The sequence below is a fragment of the Lissotriton vulgaris genome, chromosome 1_1 (genome assembly GCF_964263255.1).
Source record: "Lissotriton vulgaris chromosome 1_1, aLisVul1.2, whole genome shotgun sequence".
NCBI lineage: Eukaryota > Metazoa > Chordata > Amphibia > Caudata > Salamandridae > Lissotriton > Lissotriton vulgaris.
Window position 1 is genome coordinate 1,116,384,148 of NC_141685.1, and position 19,680 is coordinate 1,116,403,827.

General features: G+C 48.8%; 1 protein-coding gene across 3 annotated transcripts in view; it reads left to right on the top strand.

Annotated features, from left to right (window-relative positions):
• GTF2F1 (general transcription factor IIF subunit 1) overlaps positions 1-18,562 on the top strand; it is a 208,191-nt gene extending 189,629 nt beyond the window's left edge. For all 3 annotated transcript variants that reach the window (XM_086963671.1, XM_086963673.1, XM_086963675.1), the window contains exon 14: positions 17,771-18,562. In XM_086963671.1, coding sequence (XP_086819797.1) covers positions 17,771-17,975 — 205 coding nt within the window. In that variant the 3' untranslated portion in view covers positions 17,976-18,562. The remainder of the gene's footprint in view (positions 1-17,770) is intronic.
• The last annotated feature ends 1,118 nt before the right edge of the window (positions 18,563-19,680 follow it).

Below are 19,680 nucleotides of genomic sequence, written 5' to 3' on the forward strand. Positions count from 1 at the left end.
GCAGTGTTCACTATTCTAGTGAACACTATGTATCAGTCCAGCAACCCTTATTGATGATTGGTTGTAAGTCAACCTTATAGACCAGCTATCCTAGTAGCGTGGATACGAGCAGTCTAAGGCTAAAGACTCGAGAGGGCGTGTTAAGCCAGCTGTTTACCACACATATACCCCTTGAATACCAAGTGAAAGGACACCACACAAGTGTTATGAAAATAAACAGTTATTTATTTAAAGATCACAACAGCCCTGTACTCTTTATGAGGACAGGGTACTAAGCACAAACCAAAACTCTTACAAAAATACTTAAGTTAGCACAGTATATACAAATGCCCGAGGGGCACGGAAAACCATATACTCTGAAAGTGGAATGCGAAATTCCTAGCAGGTAAGTACAGTACTAATAGCTTTTGGAATCGCTAGGACTTGACTAGGGAATCGTTAGATTACTTCTAGGAGGCCTAGGGGACTCGGGTGCAGTGTGTGCACTCTCACGCGAGATGCGGACAAAAGTCTATGGTAGCTAGGGATTAGAAAGTTAGTGTTCTCGGGCGAACCCGACCTGGTAGGGAGAAAACGAAAGTAGATTCTGACCCTTGGATAGTGAGGCTATGCTGGGGCACCGAAATGCCGAAGTTACCTAGCCCAGGGGCTGCAGCTGCATAGGTCTGAAAAGACGTCGGGAATCCTCGTAGACGGACCAGGAGCCGGAAGAAAAGATGCTGGCCGGTGACCAGTGAAGAAAGTTCAGTTGGATCCAAGCCTGGATCTCGAAGATAGATGACACCTGAAAGCAGAGGGGACCAAGTTCGAGACTACTAGCCAGTAGTCAGTGGGCACCAGGAGGGCACCGGATGGTAGCCACCTCGACAAGGTGAGTGGGTGACGCTGTAGCTCGAAGATCTCGCGGACCAGGAGGCGTTGTCGGCGACCAGGATGGAGGATCGAGCTGTCCCACGAAGTTAGAAGCTGTCGGCGTCGCTGGACCCAGGATTGGGCAACAAAGCCTTGGCAAATTCAAGCCCACGCGGTGGACCTAAAATGGCGTCTGGAGTGGACCAGGAGGGTCCGGAGTGCCTCTCTTCAAGGAGGAAGCAAGGGCCAGTCTGGAGCAACCAGACCAGCAGTCGTGAAGTCGTTGGGCGTCGTTCAGAAGGCCACAAGCCAGCCGCTAGTAGCCAAACAACGCGGTGCACAGCAAACAGCAGAAGGGCCCCACGCAGATCGTGGAGATGCAGGGAGGCTGACCTTGGGTGCTGGAGCTGCGCAGGGTCGGGGCTTCTCAGACCCCAAAGCACACACCAGTGGAGGACACGGTGGGCTTGCAGTAAAGATGTCGTGCAGTCTTGGCGATCGTCGGTCCCTCGAGGTCTCGTCGCACTCACGGTTCTCAGCAGAGGTGAGTAGAGGTCAGAGGTGCCAGGGAAGCCGGGTCTCGTCGAGCTGGGTCGTCGGATTCGTGATGAAGGACTTGCAGCAGACCGCAGTGTTCTTTAGGATGGTGCCCGCTTGATGCAGGGTGACTACTCCTTAGCCACAAGGGAGAATCTTGAAGAAGAAATCGTGAAGTCCTTTCGAAGAAAGTGGTATCTTGATTCCAAAGATGATCTAATTTTAACAGGGGGCCCGCTCCCATCTTTATACTAAAAAAGGGGGCTGACCCGGTGACTAGGTCCTGCCTATGGGTGGGACTAGGAGGGGGGTGGTTACACCCCTCAGCCATGCCGGACTTCCCCAGGCCAGGGGCTGGTGTGCCCCTGGAACTGGTTCAGACCGGCCTATGCGTAGTGAGCACCGGGGTGCCACTCAGCAGTCACCTTCCTGTAAAGCCCTGCCTACCCAGGATACACAAAACCATGTCTGGGACGGTGCTAGCACCGCCCCTGACAGGAAACCCTTTGTCCAGGCTCCCCTCACTGGGAGGACTCCCAGCTGCAGGGGGTCAGACTCGTGTCTGTGGTGGCAGCATCCATTTTGTGGAGCTGAGGCTTCAGTTAACTTTAACCGGGGTTCACAGTTACATACATGTCGTGTCCCTCTAGAAGGGTGGAATGCTAACCCCGTCGCCAGAATTGGCGAGGGGTTAGTATTCCAATTCGTATGACACCTTACTCGACATGTTTTGATAAAGCAATACCAAAGATAGCATTTAACCGCGAGGATTATAATGCACTTAAGAGTATATGGTATGCGATATCATGGAACAGCTATTAGGACTTGATTCCGCAAGCTGCAGACAGGCTCAGCTCATGCCAGAGCACCATCTCACATGATTCCAAGCACTCTGCCTTCAGGATTGTCAAGGCCTGCCATAGGAGTGACTGATAGGAATCTGTGTGTCCATTTTAGGGTTAGGTATAGGTATACTACACCTACAGCAAAGGGTGATTACACGACTTTGCCCCAGCTGTCATGCAGCCAGTTGTGTCAGATTTAGGAGGCCAGCCAGGGGTGGCATAATACATGCTGCAGCCCCTGGCAGCCCTGGGTACACCCATGCCCTGAGTTACAGGGTCTGATAGGGTGGCCCAGTACCAATTGGAAATGTACCTAGGGTACATGGAATCCATTTTAAAGAGAGAGCAGTAGGCCTGGGGTCCTGATTGGCAGGGTCCCAGGTCGACTATGTCCAAAACCAGCTAAAACACAGGGCAAAAAGTTGGGGGCAACCATAGTCAGGAGGTACCTTCCTACACAACCCCCCCCCCCCAAACGAAAGGAGATAAGGCTATCCTTGTCCAGGTAAGCCTCTATTACCTAAGTGGCCATATAAGGAAGGACCAGCTCTGGCTTGGTTTCCCCCTGTGTCATGGTCCACTAGGCAACCCCTCACCCTAAGGGTATCTGAGGGTCTCCACCATAGGGAATCTCTGTCTCTGGTGTGTCTTGGGAAAGTAAAAGGCTGATGCTGGGATGGAGTACTGAAGTGAGGCTCCTCTACCTTTGGGCTCAACTTCCTCCAATCACCATTCATCATGTGTGTCTTTCTTTCTTTAGCTGAGATGCACTGAGCTCTCAGGGTCAGCCTCTGGCTACCTAAAGCTGGAGGCTGAGTCCCTCTGTTTGGCTTACTGGAGGGACAGGTCAGGTCTGGGGTTTTTAGGCCCCATGTTTGGCTGTGCCCAACAGTGTCCAGTTGTGGGAGTTCCCTAACTACTTTTAAGGGGGATCCCTCAGGAGTCTGTTCTATTTTCACTTGGCCAGGTTTACCAGCTTCAGTGATCCTAATCTGCTGATTAAGGGGTTCTTTTGGACAGGGGGCCCTTTGGGGTCCACCACTGGCCTCCCTGGTCTCTTCAGCCCTGGGCTGACTGAGGCAGGGTAGAGAGGTGCAGGTTACCTGCTCCAGACTGGGTCCCACCTGGGAAGGGTCCACTGCCATCAGGGGCTCTGCCAGGCTAGGCCTGACTACCTCTGGGGCAGTTCCTTCAACAGGGGTAGAGTCAGTTCCCTGAGGAGGCTGGCTCTCACCTAGTGTCTGGGAGGGGGAAGACTCTTCTTCCTCCTCAATGCTCTCTGTTTGAGTGGAGTGATCCATTGTTTCAGGCTTCACAACCTCACTATCTGTTTGAGTAGAGGCTGAGACCATTTCAACCTTGCCAACCTTTTCAGGAGGGCACTCAGTTTGTGTTTGGGCTGTGACTGTCACAGCCCTCCTATCCTGTTCTGGAAAGTCTGTCTGAGCCTGGGCAGTGGCTACCACTGCCCTTCCAACCTTTTCAGGGAGGAATGGTGCTGGGACTGGGGCTGTAGCTATTACTGCCCCACTAACCTGTCTGGATAGGCCTATCATTCTGGAATGAGTTTCTTGTTCCACCTCAGCCCACGCTGAGAGTTCCAGGTCATTCCCCAGTAAGCAATCTACAGGTAGGTTATCTGTCACTGCCACTCTCATGGGCCCTGTGACATTACCCCAGCTGAGCTTGACTACTGCCATGGGATGCCTTCTCTTCATTCCATGAATGTCTGTCACCTGATAAGTAAAACCAGGGGTCAGTTGAGCAGAGGGGACCAGATGGTCACTCACCATGGTGAGGCTGGCCCCTGTGTCTCTGAATGCCTCAACTTTCTGACCATTCACTAAAACTTCTTGTCTATACTTTCCCAAAATGTGGGGTCCAGTAGTGAAGTTGGCAAACCCCATGCCAGTCTCACAGACAAGAGTGTGGTCAGGGAACCTGGCTAGGCCATAGTCCTCCTGATTGCCCAAAGTAATGCCCACCACATTCTTGGGGGCACTCCCACCACCTGGGGGATTACCACTAGTGGTAACAGGAGGTTTAGGAGTATTACCTGGGGGCATATTTCCCTTATTACCATTTTTAGGGCAACTGGCATCACTTTTGTAATGGCCCACCTGTTTACAGGTATGGCAATAAGGTTTCTTTTGTTCAGAAGGAGTGATCTGGGACCCACCACCCTTGTTGGAGTTTTGGGGCCCTTGGGAAGTCTTCTCTGTGGATTTATCCCCACCCTTCTCTTGAGGCTTGGTTGATTCCTTTTTCTGGTCACCACCCTGGTTTTTAGGCCTAACCCTGGTTCTGACCCATTTGTCTGCCCTCTTACCCAATTCCTGTGGAGAGGTCAACTCAGAGTCTACCAGGTGCTGATGTAATAGCTGGTTCTGACAATTATTTAAGATTTGCTCCCTCATAATTAGATTATACAATCCTTTAAAATCAGTAACCTTACTACCCAGTAGCCAGCCTTCAAAAGCCTTAGTGGCACAATCAACAAAGTCAGTCCAATCTTGAGACTGAGTTTTCTGGGTGTCTCTGAACAGCATCCTGTATTGTTCAGTGGTTAAACCAAACCCATCAACCAGTGTATTCTTCAAGATTTTGTAATTGTCAGCATCCTCCACCCTTGTGGTGAGGAGCTTATCTCTACCTTTACCATCAAAGGAGAGCCACAAGATAGCTGCCCACTGACTTTGGGGAACACCCTGCACAGTGCAGGCTCTCTCCAAAGCAGTAATCCATTTGTGAATGTCATCCCCTTCTTTAAAGGGGGGCACTATCTTATTCAGGTGCTTTGTATCAAAACTCCTTTCCCTATTGCTAGGTTTATTGCTGCCACCAGTGGGCTGTAGCCCACATAATTCTTGCTCTCTAGCAAGGGCAAGTCTCTCTTTGGCCAGGGCAAGTTCTTCCCTTTCAATCCTCAGTTTGATTGCCCTTTCTTCAGCTTCATACACTCTCCTCTTAGGGGAAGACATTCCTCTGTGAGAAGAGTTGAGAGAGCCATTGGTTCGAAGGGATCTGTTAGAGCCTCTTGATAGAGACCTAACTCGTCCATTCCCAATGTTAAGCTGACCTGAGAGTGGGCCCAGGAGTCCCCCAGTACCAAGCTCATGTCTGCTTAAGTTGGACCTGCTTAGTCTACTGACTTCTAGCTGTCCCTTATCTGCCTCATCCCCAGACAACTCATCCTCCTCCTCAGCATCATCTGCCTCATGGAGGGGATGGATATCAAAGGGACCCTGTAAGGAGGGCATACTTCCTTCTGGATTAGAAGGGTCTGGGTTACCAGCCCTACTGGCATCATAGGCCTCTAAGAGACCAATCAGAAAGGAAGTGGTGGGGTTAGACCCCTGTTTTAGTTTCCTGAGAGTACACACTTGTCTCATCTCATGGAAGCTAAGAGCAGTATATTTTGAAGGTATGACCTGTGGAGGGTCAACTGACACAAGGGGAGACTCAGCGTTTCCTCCTGTGACCGGCATACTGCTTCTAGTGTGGTGTAAGTGATGCACCTACCTACACTATGTGTTACCTACTGGTCCCTTGCTAGAGTTGCAGCCAAGGTGTGCTAAGCCTTGAGGAGCTACAACAGCTGGTTCAGTAGAACTCAGAGTATTCTAAGCTTTAGTTATATGTACCTAACAGTACTTATGTGATCTTTCAACAAGATATTCTTAGGATACGTGTGGTAAAACAACAGCAAGCTCAAATCCCAACCGCTGCTCACCAATGTGAGAAGGTGGCCTGATATGCAGTGTTCACTATTCTAGTGAACACTATGTATCAGTCCAGCAACCCTTATTGATGATTGGTTGTAAGTCAACCTTATAGACCAGCTATCCTAGTAGCGTGGATACGAGCAGTCTAAGGCTAAAGACTCGAGAGGGCGTGTTAAGCCAGCTGTTTACCACACATATACCCCTTGAATACCAAGTGAAAGGACACCACACAAGTGTTATGAAAATAAACAGTTATTTATTTAAAGATCACAACAGCCCTGTACTCTTTATGAGGACAGGGTACTAAGCACAAACCAAAACTCTTACAAAAATACTTAAGTTAGCACAGTATATACAAATGCCCGAGGGGCACGGAAAACCATATACTCTGAAAGTGGAATGCGAAATTCCTAGCAGGTAAGTACAGTACTAATAGCTTTTGGAATCGCTAGGACTTGACTAGGGAATCGTTAGATTACTTCTAGGAGGCCTAGGGGACTCGGGTGCAGTGTGTGCACTCTCACGCGAGATGCGGACAAAAGTCTATGGTAGCTAGGGATTAGAAAGTTAGTGTTCTCGGGCGAACCCGACCTGGTAGGGAGAAAACGAAAGTAGATTCTGACCCTTGGATAGTGAGGCTATGCTGGGGCACCGAAATGCCGAAGTTACCTAGCCCAGGGGCTGCAGCTGCATAGGTCTGAAAAGACGTCGGGAATCCTCGTAGACGGACCAGGAGCCGGAAGAAAAGATGCTGGCCGGTGACCAGTGAAGAAAGTTCAGTTGGATCCAAGCCTGGATCTCGAAGATAGATGACACCTGAAAGCAGAGGGGACCAAGTTCGAGACTACTAGCCAGTAGTCAGTGGGCACCAGGAGGGCACCGGATGGTAGCCACCTCGACAAGGTGAGTGGGTGACGCTGTAGCTCGAAGATCTCGCGGACCAGGAGGCGTTGTCGGCGACCAGGATGGAGGATCGAGCTGTCCCACGAAGTTAGAAGCTGTCGGCGTCGCTGGACCCAGGATTGGGCAACAAAGCCTTGGCAAATTCAAGCCCACGCGGTGGACCTAAAATGGCGTCTGGAGTGGACCAGGAGGGTCCGGAGTGCCTCTCTTCAAGGAGGAAGCAAGGGCCAGTCTGGAGCAACCAGACCAGCAGTCGTGAAGTCGTTGGGCGTCGTTCAGAAGGCCACAAGCCAGCCGGCTAGTAGCCAAACAACGCGGTGCACAGCAAACAGCAGAAGGGCCCCACGCAGATCGTGGAGATGCAGGGAGGCTGACCTTGGGTGCTGGAGCTGCGCAGGGTCGGGGCTTCTCAGACCCCAAAGCACTCACCAGTGGAGGACACGGTGGGCTTGCAGTAAAGATGTTGTGCAGTCTTGGCGATCGTCGGTCCCTCGAGGTCTCGTCGCACTCACGGTTCTCAGCTTGGCTGTAGAGGTGAGTAGAGGTCAGAGGTGCCAGGGAAGCCGGGTCTCGTCGAGCTGGGTCGTCGGATTCGTGATGAAGGACTTGCAGCAGACCGCAGTGTTCTTTAGGATGGTGCCCGCTTGATGCAGGGTGACTACTCCTTAGCCACAAGGGAGAATCTTGAAGAAGAAATCGTGAAGTCCTTTCGAAGAAAGTGGTATCTTGATTCCAAAGATGATCTAATTTTAACAGGGGGCCCGCTCCCATCTTTATACTAAAAAAGGGGGCTGACCCGGTGACTAGGTCCTGCCTATGGGTGGGACTAGGAGGGGGGTGGTTACACCCCTCAGCCATGCCGGACTTCCCCAGGCCAGGGGCTGGTGTGCCCCTGGAACTGGTTCAGACCGGCCTATGCGTAGTGAGCACCGGGGTGCCACTCAGCAGTCACCTTCCTGTAAAGCCCTGCCTACCCAAGATACACAAAACCATGTCTGGGACGGTGCTAGCACCGCCCCTGACAGGAAACCCTTTGTCCAGGCTCCCCTCACTGGGAGGACTCCCAGCTGCAGGGGGTCAGACTCGTGTCTGTGGTGGCAGCATCCATTTTGTGGAGCTGAGGCTTCAGTTAACTTTAACCGGGGTTCACAGTTACATACATGTCGTGTCCCTCTAGAAGGGTGGAATGCTAACCCCGTCGCCAGAATTGGCGAGGGGTTAGTATTCCAATTCGTATGACACCTTACTCGACATGTTTTGATAAAGCAATACCAAAGATAGCATTTAACCGCGAGGATTATAATGCACTTAAGAGTATATGGTATGCGATATCATGGAACAGCTATTAGGACTTGATTCCGCAAGCTGCAGACAGGCTCAGCTCATGCCAGAGCACCATCTCACATGATTCCAAGCACTCTGCCTTCAGGATTGTCAAGGCCTGCCATAGGAGTGACTGATAGGAATCTGTGTGTCCATTTTAGGGTTAGGTATAGGTATACTACACCTACAGCAAAGGGTGATTACACGACTTTGCCCCAGCTGTCATGCAGCCAGTTGTGTCAGATTTAGGAGGCCAGCCAGGGGTGGCATAATACATGCTGCAGCCCCTGGCAGCCCTGGGTACACCCATGCCCTGAGTTACAGGGTCTGATAGGGTGGCCCAGTACTAATTGGAAATGTACCTAGGGTACATGGAATCCATTTTAAAGAGAGAGCAGTAGGCCTGGGGTCCTGATTGGCAGGGTCCCAGGTCGACTATGTCCAAAACCAGCTAAAACACAGGGCAAAAAGTTGGGGGCAACCATAGTCAGGAGGTACCTTCCTACAATGGCTATATGCAAATTAGTCTGTACCCGGCCCAGTGCATCATGGGAACAGGGCAAACCAAACTACCAAGCCAATTCTTTCACTGGGAAGGAAACAAGCGTGGAAGGGTATACTCAGACGTGAGTCCCTAGCTCATTGCACCATCAGGATTCAAGCAAGCCGGGCCGAAGACGGCTGAAATGCCAGAAACCGGTCCCCGGTAGCTTGTTTCCTTCCCAGTGAAAGAATTGGCTTGGTAGTTTGGTTTGCCCTGTTCCCATGATACACTGGGCCAGGGACAGACTAATTTGCATATAGCCAGGTTCTGAGCTGGGATGGTGCAGTGAGCTAAAAAACGGTGTTGGATTAAGCCCTGATCTCTTGACTGGGTGAGAGTATTCTGCTTAATTCAGAAACTCTGTCCATCACCACCCCCTGTTGTTTAATTATTTTGTCCACCATAAGCGTGGAAGGGTATACTCAGACGTGAGTCCCTAGCTCATTGCACCATCAGGATTCAAGCAAGCCGGGCCGAAGACGGCTGAAATGCCAGAAACCGTTCCCCGGTAGCTTGTTTCCTTCCCAGTGAAAGAATTGGCTTGGTAGTTTGGTTTGCCCTGTTCCCATGATACACTGGGCCAGGGACAGACTAATTTGCATATAGCCAGGTTCTGACCTGGGATGGTGCAGTGAGCTAAAAAAACGGTGTTGGATTAAGCCCTGATCTCTTGACTGAGGGAGAGTATTCTGCTTAATTCAGAAACTCTGTCCATCACCACCCCCTGTTGTTTAATTATCTTGTCATATATAGTCATGCAACAGAAACTGGATATGAGGGACCTTACGGTAGAGGAAAAGACGCTTAAATTATGTTGGCACAGGAGTCTGAAAAGAGCGAAAAGAGACCGGCCATATGCACCGGAGATACCGCTGGGGATGCTGACCGCGCTGCCGCATGGGGGCGATTGGTCCCAGCTGTTGGAATGGGAGGAGTTGGGCCTGCAGATGGTGGGGGATCTGTACATTGATGGGGTGTTGGTCCCCTATCAGACGTTACAGGAGCAATTTGGCCTGCCAGACGGGACTTTTCTACTGCACGCAGCAGTGGTGGCGGCGATGCAGAGGCATTGGAAGGGAGGGCTGGCCGAGCCGGAAGTGACCATGGCATGTCAATACGTGGTGATGGCCGCGTGCACTGTTAAAGCGGTAACTTGCCTCCACACTAGAATGCTGAATGAGGGACTGGTGCCACTGCTAGCACTGAAGTCGCGATGGGAGGACAGTATAGGCAAGCCCATACCGGACACTGTCTGGAGCCATGTGTTGCGACGGACGTGGAAGGGTACAAGGAACGCTCGATTTCAGCAGGTGCATTTCTTCATCGTACATAGGGCATACCTGACCCCGAAGAGGATAAAGCGGTACTTTCAAGTGCTTTACGCAATGTGCCCGAGATGCTTGGCGCCCGAGGTTGATCTGGATCACCTGTTGTGGGGATGTCCGAAACTAGGGGCGTACTGGCCGGAAGTGGTGAAACTCCTGAATGTGGTAACAGATAGGGAGGTGGACTTTGACATGGCAGCATGTCTACTGCTCTGGTTCCCTCATACTAAGACGACGAAAATCACGAGTAAATTTATTGACCTGGGACTCATGTTAGCTCAGAGAGAGATAACTTGGCACTGGAAGTCTAAAGAAGGCCCATCAGTGAGGAGATGGATAAATGAGCTGTTGAAATGGTCAGGCTGTGAAAGTATTATTAGAATGTGACAAGCTACTAGGACTGGCAATGAGAAATGCTTGAAATGGCGAGAGCCTGGGAGATGGTGGTCCAGGCATTGCGTGACTACATGATAGAGGATGAAGGGGAGGGGCAATGATTGAACAGGACTCCATGTAGATTAAGTGATTGCAAGTAACTCCTGATAAGTAGCGTGCTCCAGTGTTAGTACGGATTATGTGCGCCCGCGTCAGCAGCAGTTGAGGGGGTGGGGGGGGGGGCGTTTTAAGGGAGGTAGTTAAGCACTACGACACAGTTTAGGAGGAACCAGCGGATGGGACTTAGGACTGGTCCATGATGAGGGGGGCTCCCGAGGAACGCAGGCAGGCACCCGGTAAGTACTACTAGGGGGATCCAGGAGGGGGTCTCTGGAGCGATATGGGTGGAACTGCATTGGAGCGGGTAAGAGCTGTTGACGGTGTCCCCATGAGGAATCTGTGTCTGCTTGATGGTGCATGGAGGGTGGGATCTTAGGGGGGTAAAAGCAGATACTAAATGGTGCAGCTGACCGAACGCCCGGGAAAGGCGAACACTGAGGCATCTTCTTGAGAACGGTAGACTTGGCGCGCCGCCCAGCCTCCTGGATGTGGGCTAAATGGCTGTGTATCACTTCAACCTTTTGTGATGCCGTAAGTGTACTGGTTGGCCTATTCTGAGGTCTTGTTTCTAATTCTGCAATAAAAACAAATTTTAAAAAAAAAGGGGCCTCCAATCATGTTACTTCTAACAGATTAATCCAATGGCCAGTCTATGTACCTCAAACCCGCTTCGAGTTCTGCATTGGTGTCGGTGCCAGCTTCCACTCAATGCCAGGCTTGTTTATGCCTCGAAAGATGTTGCATCCGGATTCCACATTGACATACCCATTCCATATGATTATGACAAAAGACTACCCCTCTCACAGAGCCACCATCAGGTGCTCCATCAGCCTTTTAGGGTCGAGCCTGCTAGCGCATGTGTCTCGCTTGCGAGACACTATTTACGAAAAAGGGCTTGGAGCCCGCCCATTGCTTACCTTTCATTAGCTTCAGCGTCACTCTTCTTTGCTGCTTCCTAATTGGACAGCGTGAGCCAGGCGTCACTTCCGGTTTCTTCTCTGGTGCATGAACCTTGCACAGATTGAGTCTTCTTAATTAGGGTCTCTCTGCTGCTCGCACTGTGATTGAGGTACTACTTTTGTTTTTTAACTTGTTGCTTGTGCTTCTTTCTTGTTTTCCCTCCGCCCACCACTTCTTTGTGTTGCTCCCACCATCTTCCTTATCCAGGCGTCCTTACTTGCAAATACACCCCCCTTCCCTCGTCTTTTTATTGTTACTTCCCCGGTCGTCAGCCCTCCGTCCCTCATTGTTGCTTGTTGCTTCTTTCAACATTGCACAGCAGCACAACATTGCTTAAGAAAAAAAGGGTATGATGTGGTCAACGCTGGCCATGTCAGTTTTTTTTGTTTCTTCACTTTAAGCCATGTGTTTTTAATGTCCTCATCTTCACCCTTTAACCCGTCAATGAGGCTTATTTGCGGCCGCCCCAGACACAACCACCCATGTGGTTTATGTCGGCGCTTGGATCTCCACTTGCCAAAGCACGGAACCTAAAGAATGCTACAAAAACTAGATCGCACAAACTAGGTGAAAGGACTAAACGGTAAGTGTGCTTTTGTGGTAAAGGTAGGCTGATAGCCCAACTCCTTCACAGTTGATTTATGACGCTCTCTGTGGAGGAGTAATCCCTTTGAAATATGTGTTTGCTGATAAAGTTGAACAAAACGGCTTACTGACCAAGATGAGCACCGCTGATCTAGGAAGCCAGTGCACGCTGAGGAACTTGGATATTTTGTTGTCCCTTTCAAACCTGGTGGCTGACCAGCGGTCTGAAAACCGCATTCGAAAAGTGCTCTGCACAGCTGCCTGATGAATGTGGCACATTCATTCTCCGCGAATGCCACATACTAAAAGACCAGATAATGTGGACCCATGGATCGGTGGAAGCTCCTGACTCAAAGCGTATCTCTGGTCTTCTTTAATAGTGCTGCAGCATTGTACCAGGATATCAAATTCAGTTCTGACCAGATTTCTCTCACCGTCAACTCGAGCTCTTTCTCCAAGCTCCATACGATTTAGTCTCCCTCCCCACTGTGTCCATTATAATTCCCGCTCCCTCCTTTTATTACCTCTCATCCTACGTCCTCCAAAAATGCTACAGGACCAGTTACTTAAAGGGCACTAACCCCTTTGTTCGTTGTGATGTTAGCTACTGGGGAAGACTGTCCATCCACAAGACTAATCATCATCATACTCCTTATTTTGGTTTTATAATAAAATCTGAAAAGAACAAGCATAAAATCGTCAACCACTTTATTTATTTTTACGGCGTTTTATATAGCGCAAACTTGACCCGAATCAGGTATCAAAGCGCTTTATATAGCACCAGTTACGTTACATGAGGACATATTCATTTTTTTTATGCATGGGGAGATTAAGTGATTTGCCCAGAATCACAGAATGTTCAGCGTCGTTGCTGAGGCTCGAACCCAGTTCCCCGGATTCGAGGATGACCGCCCTAGCTGTTAGGCCAACTTCTCTTCCCAAAAAAACCTTAAAAACCCAGCTTGGCTCGCTTCCTGACAGCACCTTTTACGAAACAAGCAACATTAAAACATGCAAATTCATTCTGTAACATTGGCAAATAAGTCTGCTCTGGTCTGACTTGAGTAAAGTTCATGCCTTTCAGCAAAGATACAATATACTTGTTTTGCTGATCTTCTTAAAACATGATACATTGCATGGTGTCATGTACCGAAAATACGTCACAGTCACATGGGCCCAGATTTTCCAGTAAATGCCAAGCCCTTGGGTTAGGCAGAAGACCGTGTGTCAGGTTTCAACTGAATCTGGTTAATAAGAAACAATAGTTCTTTTTTTTTCACCAAAGTTAAGTACCTTTGAGAAAGAGTCCTCCAAGCATAAGCAGGAATGAAAGGTTTTTACAGTTCCCTTGCTTTTCTTTTACCCATTCATGGGACAAAAATGTTTTTTTGTCCAATTCAAATCTGATTTAACCATGAGTACAGTCGGTGCAAATAATTCAGGGCGGCCCAAATCAATGAATACAGACTTTTTATATCTTAGCCAGGGAATCCCGAGCCCATCCTTTAGGCCTATTCAATCCCTCAAAATCATACAATCTCTCTCTCTCTCTCTCTCTCTCTCTCTCTCTCACTCTCTCTCTCACTCTCTCTCTCAGTTCTGAGGTGTCTGTATATCCCCAAATATCATTTCTGCAACACAATTCGCCTGATAGATCTTAATGAGGACTTTGACATCCTTGTTCCCCAGCCTAGAAGCAAAGTCAGAAACTGCTGCGAAAAGTCCAGACTATCAACTTTTTTTAGCTGCCCGGAACTGCGACCAAGTACGAATATAGCATGCTACAATACATGCAAATACATTGCGTTCCTTAACAGCGCAATTCCATTTCTCCGCAAGTCAATACATCGACTTGAAGTAGATGGCGCTGTAACATTAGGAATGTATAATTTACTATTCCAACTCCAGCCTACGCAACAGTAGGGAAGGTGGTGGAATAGTAAATTATACTATTCCTTATGTTAGAGCGCCATCTACTGCAAGTTGATATAATGACTTGCGTAGTAATGGCATTGCGGTCTAATAACCGCAATGTAAAGGTTGTTTTCCCCAAGTACCATTGCGAACAAACTGCAAAGTTGCGATATAAAAATGCTTCTACGTTTGTGATCTTGCATCCCTGTATAAAATAACTTCTTGATTAGATCAACCTGAGACCTACAATCCTTTTTTAAATTTTTTTGTTATTTGTATTCATTGTATAATCAAAAACAACATGCAGCTGTAAATACAGCATAGTAAAGTACATATTGTAGTACATCTCCATTTGCATTATTGTGCCCACTAGGTGGGGGCAAATCGCCATATCCAACATTACTGGTAATCAATAACGACAGTAATTCACTTCAGAGGCAGTCTATAAATGTTGCTGTACGAAGCTGTAACAAAACCTGATATAAAAAATAAACCTAATACCACCTAACTTGTGTGCCTGTCCTATGGTCATCATAAATAGGTTACTGCTAAATGTGTTGCTTATGTGGAGTGCGAACTTCCAGGTTCCTGCTGTGGTGAGTGCTATAATGGGAGTAGAGTAGTGGAGGGAGTTATACAGTGCAGATGCCGTGTTATGTGTAGCTGCAGTTGGACCAAGCCGAAAATGCGAGACCACTGTGCCTATTTGCCACACCCACCTATGTGTAGCCCAGCGCTCCACTCGTGTGTGTGCCTTAGTGTGGGTGCTCGGGGTATCTTAGATGCGGCATCCGGTTGTGACGTCGGTGCTACTGATACATCACCCGTTATTGTGTGTATCGCGGAGGCCTGCTTCTATAGTGGTTACATATTGTTGCCAGTCTACAGGTTGCGCCCGAGATGTTGGGCGTGGGGGCTGGGATGCCAGTCTCTCATGTTCGCCCACCAGGGCACGTCGGAGGGCAGTCAGCCAATGCCTAGTGGAGGGCCCCGTCGGCGACTCCCAGGCCATAGCCAAGAAGTGTTTGGCCAGGACCAGCACCAGGTCAATTTGTTGAGATTTTTTTCAGCGTGCATTTCGTTTAGTAATGCCTAACAAGTTGCGTGCGCCCTGAGTTAAAATTGTGGTTCCTGTTGCAGCTGTCAGTATATCAGATACTTTCCCCCAGTATGTTGTGATGTGAGAGCACGTCCAGACCATATGCATAAAGTCAGCGCCCAAATCATTGCACCTGGGAGAGATATCGATGGAGGTCGGAATCATTCGCGCCAGCCTGTCCGGGGTTAATTATGTGTTATGTAAATAGTTAAATTGCATGAATTTCAGTCTGGCATTTATTGAGATGGTCTTGGGATTTCCCACGCATTGTTTCCATTGCTTGTCTGTGATTTCTGTGGAGAGCGCTGGGGACCTACAATGATAATATCGGATGTTTCTGTAATTGATACAGTCACAAGACTCATCCATACTAATATAATAAAGAGAGAGCCCAAATCTTTGAAGCGGGTAATCTCAGGAACCACAGCACCAATCACAACACCCAATACAGCGTTGGAAAGGGCAGTTGCAGCAGAAGGACATAGGCTATGCAGACGCCCACCATATACATTTAAAAGGTAAAAGAACCGTGCCAGCAAAGTAGTCCCTTGTGGAAGTTTCTGCGTTGTGCTGTGGGCTTGTGCTGGGGGCGTGTGGTACGTTCCGCCCTTCATGCCAAGTCTCATATTGTGTGCTAATCCCACCCTGCTTCCTTTAAATACCCCTGCACCCCATAATCATAACCCACCCTTACTCCTTAAAATACCCCAACACCCTTAAACACTAACCCATCTTAACCCTATAAATATACCCTGTACCCCAAAACCCAAACCTATCCCTAAAAATACCCCTGTACCCCAAAACCCAAACCTAGCCCTGAACCCTAAAAATACCACTGTACCCCAAAACCCAAACCTACCCCTGAACCCTAAAATACCCCTGTACCCCAAAACCCAAACCTATCCCTGAACCCTTAAAATACCCCTGTACCCCAAACCTACCCATGAACCCTAAAAATACCCCTGTACCCCAAAACCCAAACCTAGCCCTGAACCCTAAAAATAACCCTGTACCCCAAAACCCAAACCTAGCCCTGAACCCTAAAATACCCCTGTACCCCAAAACCCAAACCTACCACTGAACCCTAAAAATACCCCTATACCCCAAAACCCAAACCTAGCCTTGAACCCTAAAAATACCCCTGTACCCCAAAACCCATACCTATCCCTAAACCCTAAAACTACCCCTGTACCCTATAACCCAAATCTATATCTGAACCCTTAAAATACCCAAACAGCCCAAAACATATACCTCAGTACCCCAAAACATATACCCCTATACCCATACTTACCTTATCCAAACATTTAACAAAAACATGCTTTTACCATTCATGCATTTACAACGAATTTCGTTGTAAATGTATGCGGGTAAAAGCATATAAAATGTAATGCCATGCGTAATAATGGCATTGCGGAGTCATGGTACTTTCGTAATGAAAGTATGCGGAGTTATGGTATGCGAAAAGAAAGTTGCTGAATAATGGGTGTTTACCCTCCCCCGGTAAGTACATTGGTAGCACGGCGGCCCACATCTCCAGCAACATACTCATATTTTTTCAACACCCATTTGAAAAATGCACAGGTCTCTCTCATTGATGGCCAGCACGCATACACTTTTAGACACACCTCCTGCCACAAGTTCTAGAATTGCGAACTTTAGAGCTGGGGAGCTACGTTTGAATCTTGGCATCAGCTCAACATCCTGTGATTCCAATGTCTCCCCGTGCCTACCACAAATGAATGTGTTCTTCTGTAATGTAAATTGTGCTCATGCCATGTTGTCGAGTTCGCGCTATATAAAATTGCAAGGAAAAATAAAGTAGGCAAATCGAGTTCACACACTACTGAACGCGCACTCTTAAGTGCATCAGCAGTGCACTGTGAATCAGAGCGTTTCACAGGCCTGTCACAGATAAGAAATGCTATCAAAACGAAATCCTACAAAACAATATACCACTGGCCGGCAGCAATTCATACCCGGACAACGTCGGGATGGGCTGCTAGTTTTCTATATTCCAGCTATCTTGTACCCTCATTTTACTCTATCCTGAGCCTTCTTTTCCATCTCTCCTACACAATCCTGCCCTCTTCACACTTTTGGGCAACCTTCCGGTCACACGAAGTACTGTATAATTATGCATGGTAACATATAAGACAAATCAACAGAGCAGAGGGAAAGCAACTACTGAAAAAGCTCCATTGTGGCCCTGCATGGTGAGCTACGGAAAAGGCCAGCAATTTGTTGAACTGCACATTTTTTATTTTCAGGGACTTACCATTGGCACTGACCAGAAAGCTGTGGGCTCCAGGAGCAGAAATAGTCTCTCTTAGATGTTCTTCAAGGGAATATCATCCTGCTGGTGCAGGAATCAAGGGTCGGAATAGAGCAGGATGTCAGAAAAGAGTTGTCGAAAACAGCTGGGTCAGCGTAAAGAGATGCATAGTACAACTGAGCAGGGATCTTTATTAAGCAGCTCAGAAAGAGTGTATTGGAGCCAGGCAGCAGTCCAAAAGTTAACATTTCTGTTGCAGATTGATGCAGATCCGTGAAACGTGTCGTATGAATTTGGGAGTGCTGAATGACAGGCAGATTTGCACCACTTCCCTTACTTCTTCTTGCCTGTCCACTCCAGGAATGACCTCTATTTTTTATCCTCTCCGCAGGGATGTGCAGCTGACCGAGGAGGCCGTCAGGCGCTACCTGACCCGCAAGCCCATGACCACCAAGGACCTCCTGAAGAAGTTCCAGACCAAGAAGACGGGTCTGAGCAGCGAGCAGACGGTCAACGTCCTGGCTCAGATCCTGAAGCGGCTGAACCCGGAGCGGAAGAACATCAACGACAAGATGCATTTCTTCCTGAAGGAATGAGGGGGCACTGCGGGAAACCAATCGGATGTGACGAGCTGGCGGGCACTGCAGCACCGGAAAGCGCACCCGCGGAGAAGGGCGGGGAGGAGTCGGAGCTCGCAGTTGACATTTTATACTGGGACAGCGGGGTTAGTCTGCAGAACCCTGCCCTCCCGCCATCTTCCAAATGTAGAAACCCGGTCTATGTAAGTTATAGGCCATCACATAACTTCCCCTTCTGAGAAGGAGCCTCACCAGTAAGTTATGGACTGCTTGAATCCTCGTACCCAGTGCTTTATGGGTCCTTTACCCTAACACCCCCCACCCCCTTTGAGATGGTTAGGTCACAAGTGGACTCCCCCTGCGACCCAGTTTTGTCCTTGTTTTGTACTTCGAGGATGTGTTTCCAGCTATATTAATAACATTTTAGTTTTAGGGGTCACCTATGGGCAGTTTATATCTCCCTATTCTGTGGACTCCTCTTTTTTATTGGTGTTTACTCATGTACAGAGGAGCCTGAATGTGCTTTCCGCACCTCGGTGCCACCAGGTCCTTCTTTTGTACACACACTGCACTGAGTTCAGTATTAAAGACTTGATGGAACCAGGGTCTCCTCTCTTGTGTCTTCCTAATATCACACCTTTGTGGCCCGAAGGTTACCTCGCAGGATGTGGTTACTTCGGATTGTCTGTTTCATAAAGAACTAGAAACACCGTTTTAGCAAACTTGTCACTTTACATTTGTGTTAAATGTGTTTTTTTGGTGTTGGGCTTCACTTTTGTCCTGACAAGGGGGTACTGTGTTTTGTTTTAGGTTGTGAAAGTTTGGAAGAAGCTGTTCTAATACAGTAAGAATATGGTGTTCATAGCCTGTGCTGGTGAGACGTGCTGTGTTCCTTGAGTGGGGTGGTGCTGTGCTGTTGAATTAGTGCTATGATATGAAGTGCTGTGCTGCAGTGCTTGGTGAGAGACCGAAGAGGTGATATACTGCAGAAGATGAGCCTAGCAGCCCCCAGAAGGATGCACCCATCATTCCCCAGAGGTGCTACGGGATGATAACGGCAGGAGGCTGGTGGTTTGCCGCATATTTGAAGACATGCGGTCCCTCAGAGGAGTGCACCTCTTGCACGGCAGAGATGCTGTTGACATCTCTTTCGTGATTCCCGGGAGCAGCCGCCCTGGACTGGCTCCTCTCGCAGATGCTTCGAATGCCTCAGTAATTCCATAAAAATGCTTTGCATTATCTTCTGAGCTCCTCTGAAACATTCCTAACCATCACTGTCGCCCCCAGAGCGGCTGTCATTGATCAGGAAGAAGGGCTCCTGCGTCTGAACAGAACGTCCACTGCTCGCTCAGTCTTGGCCTTTTATGGTGAGGGCGTCTGGCGGAGTTCAAAGGCAAAGGACATTAAATGATAATGCTTTATACAGGAGGGAATGGCTGTGGACACTATCAAATGCCAATCGTGGCCGGTAGATCAGACAACAAGTGTACTTCACTTCAAGCTCCTTGTGCACAAGACACTTGCGAGAGGGGTGTGTGTGTGTGGTGGGGAGGGGGGGGGGGGGTCTTTTACCCTCTACCCCCTAATCCCATATTTAGACGGGCCCATAACTGCAGTGCATCCCTAGCAGGCTATATTTGCATCATTGTGCAGCCCTAAATGGTCTATCCAAGGCCCTCCATTTGCTGAACTAATGAGAAAACCCACCCTGCAGCGAAGGGGT